The sequence below is a fragment of the Citrus clementina genome, unplaced genomic scaffold (genome assembly GCF_000493195.1).
Source record: "Citrus clementina cultivar Clemenules unplaced genomic scaffold, Citrus_clementina_v1.0 scaffold_9, whole genome shotgun sequence".
Lineage (NCBI taxonomy): Eukaryota > Viridiplantae > Streptophyta > Magnoliopsida > Sapindales > Rutaceae > Citrus > Citrus x clementina.
In genome coordinates, this window is record NW_006261964.1 from 27,415,248 (window position 1) to 27,421,247 (window position 6,000).

General features: G+C 35.7%; 1 protein-coding gene across 1 annotated transcript; it reads left to right on the forward strand.

Moving 5' to 3' along the window:
* Nucleotides 1–796: 796 nt before the first annotated feature.
* Nucleotides 797–4,430, forward strand: LOC112101098 (wall-associated receptor kinase-like 8). The gene is made up of 4 exons (XM_024191186.1): nucleotides 797–1,233; nucleotides 2,061–2,434; nucleotides 2,958–3,104; nucleotides 3,217–4,430. Exons 1-4 carry the CDS (start codon nucleotides 797–799, stop codon nucleotides 4,428–4,430), a joined length of 2,172 nt encoding a protein of 723 aa, XP_024046954.1.
* The last annotated feature ends 1,570 nt before the right edge of the window (nucleotides 4,431–6,000 follow it).

The window sequence follows — 6,000 nt, forward strand, 5'->3', positions numbered from 1 at the left end:
AAAATGAACTTACCCACATCATTATTTGATTTGAATTTAATCGATGTTAAAATTATCATTTGTTAGTGTGGACTGATTTTTTTTAGTGGATTAAAAAATACAAAATGGTGAATTTGTCTAACATTCACATAATGCAGTCCTCAAGAACTCAAAATTGTTTTGTTCCTTTCAAGTTTGCGTTGAGTACCTGTCCTCCCGCTTCTTCATACCAATAAAAATCGAAATTTTTGTGTACAGTCTAGCTACACTTAGATAATTGATTATTTCCCTCCATAAATATCATTATGAACACGGCAAACATATAATTTAAAAAGAGATTCTCTCTCATGGACACGTCAGCTAAATAGAGGCAAATAGCGGATTCTCCAGGAGCATTCTAGCTCTTTCCAAAAACATTGCAAATATAGTTTCTATTCAGTTTTCCTTCATTTTAATACCTTTGCAAGTGCCAAACAGATGCTTAAAGTTTTAGGAATTTGAAGACAAGAAGGACAATTCAGTCTTTTCCCAAAAGTTATAGAACTATGGACATACTATTTGACTAAATATTGAATATTATGGAGGAGAAGAACTTGAAGACTTCTCCATATATGTAAATTAAAAAGTGAAGATTGGCTTGCAGGAAATTCTGTCTTGACTTGAAGAACTTTCCTGGGTGTGAGAAAAAAGAAATTAAAAGGAAGATGCAAAGAAATCAGTAGAAGTATGCCGGGTTGTTTATCGAGTTTAAATCTCCAGTTTCCAACACTAATTAAAGAAATTGAAAAAGAGTGAAGGTAGTGCAGGCATATGAAACATGAGAATGGCTGTTCTGGTGTTGTTGCAGATAATTTTGCTGCTCCGGCCAATCGAAGTGTCAGCACAAGGTCCTTGTCCAAGTGAATGTGGAAATGTCAGCATCAGCTACCCCTTTGGTATCGGGCAAAGGTGCTACTATGATAGGAGTTTCGAAGTAATCTGCAATTACTCTTCTGGGAACTATCCCAAAGCTTTTCTTCCTGGCATCAACAATCTGGAACTATTGGACAGTGTCCCCTACGAGGGTACTATCAGAGTCAACGTTCCTATAATTTCTTTGAAGCACTCAAGCAATGCTAGAGGCGTCAACCTCTCAGGCAGCCCCTTAACATTCTCAGCCAGATCCAATAGATTCACCGCCATAGGTTGTGACGACTATGACACGATTGATATTAACAATTCAACCGCTTCTGGCGGTTGCCTGGCTATTGCTACATGTTGGTGGTAAATTTTGTGGGGAATGACAAATGTAGAGAAATACAACAATAATGGTGGAACTTTATTATGTAAAATAATGTGTTTACAACTAACTCTGTATGTAGGAAGAAACTGCAGAAATTTTGTGTGCTTCAAGGCACGTTACAAATGTCGCTTTCCTTAAGACGTTATTTGCCCCCACCAATTGAGTGATGCACATGGGTTAAGCAAATACGCCTCCAGGATACAATGAAGCACTTGTTTGTTTGCTTGCGTTGTGCATCGACGAAAGCAAACTAGAATACTCTTGAATGTTGCAAGCCTACCAAGAAACAATATATTGTTCCTGCAGAAAACAATATATTGGAATGTGAATGCACAAAAGAAATGGGTGTTTTGTGTTGAGATTCGTACTAGAAAGGAATGCTAAGAAAAGAGTGGTGTAGGATCATTCATTTTATGTCTAAATGGCTTAAACATGACCCCTATTTATAGATATACTTGTGCCCCCTCATTTGGGTTATCATCTTTCATGATACCCCTTCATTCATGGCCATTGGATCTAGATTTGATTTTAATCAATGGTCTAAATTGAACCATCACCATTTCAAATGAAATGTCACCATGAAATGATGCATCTCTAAGTGAAATGTTGCCATGAAAAGTTATATCATTTAGTAAAAGGATACCTTTTCTACAAGACACAATTAAATGGACATGTCCTTACAACAAGACATCATTTAATTAGACAAGTCTTTAGTGAAAGGTACCTTTTCTATAAGGCACAATTAATAGGACATGTCTTTACCATAAGACACAATTATTTTGAAAATTTCCAACACTACATGTGATCCTACTTCCGAGAGGAGCTGCTATGATTTCTTATGCGCCCTTGCTCCAGATATTACTCAGGTTTTCAACCCAGATTTATCATACTTTTATTCTCAAAATATTAGCCAGAAATGCTGGTCTGTTTCCGTGGTTGAAGAAAATTGGGTCGGCTCCAAATACCTGGAAAATCCTCGTGTTTTGAAACAACAAGCACGTGACATTCCTGCACTGTTGGACTGGGGAGAAGATATAGGCCATTGTGCTGAAGCTTTTAGCTTATACTCTACTACTATTTGTGGTGATGGGGAGTATGGATGTTCAATAACATTTAGCTCTGGCTATATATGTCGTTGCAGAACAACTTACAGACCGGATGGATTCTGCGCAGGTACACATGGGTCTATTTCCTAAAAATTGTTAGGATTACATACAACTGATTGAAAACAAACACTGATACACAGATATATATAATTCTTCTCTGGTGTCTTTTACAATGCAGTAAATGAGCTTTTTCACATATTTACAGTGCTCTAAAATTATGCGTCTTTGTGCAAATGTCCGCACCCAAGAATTTGGATATATATATATAAAAAAAAAAAAAACTTTTGTTGTGGGATCCCGTAAATTAATTAAGTTGCTGAATCCTGCAACAAGGTCATTGTTTCTTTTTAAATGTTTTTGCACATAGTGCCATAGTGGGCACAGCGGAATCCATGAGTCTTTGTTTAATTTTTACATTCTAAAATCCTTGTGTGTGCATGTATATTCTCTGTTTCTGTAACGAACCATCTATCAGAAAATTTTCAAAATGAAAAAAAAGAAAAAATTGAGAGAGACAGAAAAAAGGGAACTAATAACTAATAGTCGTGATTTACCTATGATTTTCTCTTTTCTGTTTTCACATTTTGTAGGTACCTTGGTCTGTATAAATGGCAATAATTGCTCCGAATGTCCTAAAGGTTATTATTCGTACTCAAGTAACTCAACTTATTGTTACGGCGGGTCTGGTTATTATACATATTTCGCCAAAAAATCTCGGGTCAAGTACATTATTATAGGTATGCGTTTACGTTTTTGTCCTGTATCCTGTATCCACAGTAATTTTTTCTAACACATGAAATACATGTTTAATCCTCGAAAAATAATAAAATGATATGCACATTTTATTAGGTTGCAGTGGTGGGCTTGGACTTCTGTTTCTACTCGTTGGAATATGGTGGTTGTACAAGTTCGTAAAAAGAAGAAGGGAAATCAAGCTCAAACAAAAGTTCTTCAAAAGAAATGGTGGTTTGTTACTGCAACAAGAGCTGTCTTCAAACGAAAGTAACATTGACAAAACAAAATTGTTTACTTCAAAAGATCTGGAAAAGGCCACTGACAACTACAATGCCAATCGGATCCTGGGTCAAGGAGGCCAAGGGACTGTATACAAAGGAATGTTGACAGATGGTAGAATCGTAGCAGTCAAAAAATCCAAATTAGTGGATGAGACTAATGTTGAGCAGTTCATCAATGAAGTGGTAATTTTATCTCAAATCAATCATAGAAATATTGTTAAGTTACTGGGATGTTGTTTGGAAACAGAAGTTCCTCTGTTAGTCTATGAATTTATTCCAAATGGAACTCTCTATCAATACATACATAACCAAATTGAGGAGTTTCCAATCACATGGGAATTGCTTTTACGCATTGCTGTAGAAGTTTCAGGTGCTCTTTTCTATTTGCATTCAGCTGCTTCCATCCCTATTTATCATCGAGACATCAAGTCCGCAAACATACTTTTGGACGATAAATATCGAGCCAAAGTTTCGGATTTTGGAACTTCAAGATCTGTTATGGTTGATCAAACTCATTTGACCACAAAAGTTCAAGGAACTTTTGGATACGTAGATCCAGAGTATTTTCAGTCAAGTCAATTCACTGAAAAAAGTGATGTTTATAGTTTTGGAGTAGTTCTTGTTGAGCTTTTAACTGGACAGAAACCTATTCGTGCAATCAACACTGATGAAGACAAAAGTTTAGTGGGATATTTTCTCCAAGCAATTAACGAGAACCGTTTGTTTGAAGTCCTTGATGCTCGAGTTCTTAAGGAAGCTAAAAAAGAAGGGATTATGACTCTTGCTACTCTTGCAAAAAGATGCTTGAACTTGAATGGGAAGATGAGACCTACAATGAAAGAAGTGGCATTTGAATTAGGGGGGATAAGAACATCAACTGGAGCTTCAATTTTGCAGCAGAATTGTGAAGAGATTGATTTTGTGGATGGTGATATAAGTGGACATTCTTTAGAAACTGGTTCATCTTCTACAGGAATGTCAATCTTAAACAGTAGTTCTGCTTTTTCTATAGATGCACACCCTTTACTTTCAAACAAGTGGGGATGAAATAAACTGGTTGTCTTGTACTTACTATATATTTTCATTTCATGAATAAAAGTGAGATTTTTGCAAAATATCCTATTGTTTATTTTGAACAATGCAATTGGGATCAATGATAATTAGGCCAGTCCCAGAGTAGCCAATACTGAAAGAAATGTAAAGGTAGATCCATTAAATCATCAGGTCAGGTGGTGCCAATAACCTGGCAATTGAAAGATTCGAATATCTTAAGAAGCAAGATTCTTATCCTAAGAAGGATATTGCAATTGATAGGCGAAATTGAAGAAACAGAGGACTTGCACTACAACTTAGAACTGGTGACAGATATTAAAGCATTTGCTGAGTCATTAGCCATGTCAGCAGTTAGTTATGCAGGCAGATTAGTTATTTAAGAGTTTGTTATAATTTTCTCTCTCAAAGTTTGTTACAAGTGCTAAGGTCATGCTCATGCTTTCGTTGCTTATAGAATCTTCTGGACATGTGCATATAAAGCTTTGCAATCCTTCAGTTTCTGATTTTTATTGATGGAATGAATTCAGTTCAATAATTTTCTCTCTAACCTTCAGAATTTTCTCTTCAACCAAACACAGCATTTTCTTTAACTACAGAGAATCCTGCATGCAAGTCAATGACGCACAACTTGTGTCCTGTCCATCCAACGATTGAGTATGGGAGTAAGGAAACATCTTTTAACATTAATGTCTTAACTGATAATTAGAGTTGATGAATACATGTACAGCTATACCACTAATCTAATAGTCATGATTCAAACATTTGTCTTGTACAATTTCTTATGCATATCCATTTGGCTATCTAGAGTCTTCATGAGTATGCTGAATCACCCGTGTAAGTCATCACATGCTGCTGAGTCAGTTGCCATGTCAACTCTGGCTGGATAGTGGGGCGATGTTGAGGTTCTAGCCGAGGCCAGAGGCTGGTCACAGAGGCATTTCATCGAACATTTAATTCATTTAATCAAACATGTGATTAATTCTAACATATGACATGTAAAGGTGATATATCACTCTCAAGTAAAAATTTTCTACATATACCCAAACATGTACCGAACTTGATTTTGTCGTATGATTTGGGTCCTACAAACCTACCAATTTACAGATTCACTCACATGGTTCGCAATTCAGTCGTTTCTCTAAAGACAAAACGAGCTAGCTGTACGCAAAAATAATTCAACATTAAACAATTAACCCCAAAAAAAAAAAAAAATTATCATCAATCAAATCGCTTAAAGAGTAAAGAGCCATATCACGTCCTTCATCATTGATGCTCTGTGAAACATGATACTATACTAATTACTTCATTTTAATCTTGATTGAGTAAGAAAGAACATATTCTAAACCTTTTCGGCTGTTAATGGTAGACATGAATCCAGTCCTTGTTCTTACACGATTAGCGTATAATCTTGTAAATATTCTACCTTTCGAACATACATAGATTATTAATTATTAATGGAGTATCAAGCATCTAATATCTTTTCTTATCCAGTTTCTTTTCTAGACGCTTGAACAAAATCGACAACAAGAATTTTAATTAATTACAGAAAGCATGACAGTGACAT

Coding starts and splice junctions, on each gene's coding strand:
- LOC112101098 (XM_024191186.1), top strand. CDS start 797: ATGAGAATGGCTGTTCTGGTGTTGTTGCAGATAATTTTGCTGCTCCGG. Junction 2,435..2,957: donor ACCGGATGGATTCTGCGCAG/GTACACATGGGT, acceptor CACATTTTGTAG/GTACCTTGGTCTGTATAAAT. Junction 3,105..3,216: donor GGTCAAGTACATTATTATAG/GTATGCGTTTAC, acceptor ACATTTTATTAG/GTTGCAGTGGTGGGCTTGGA.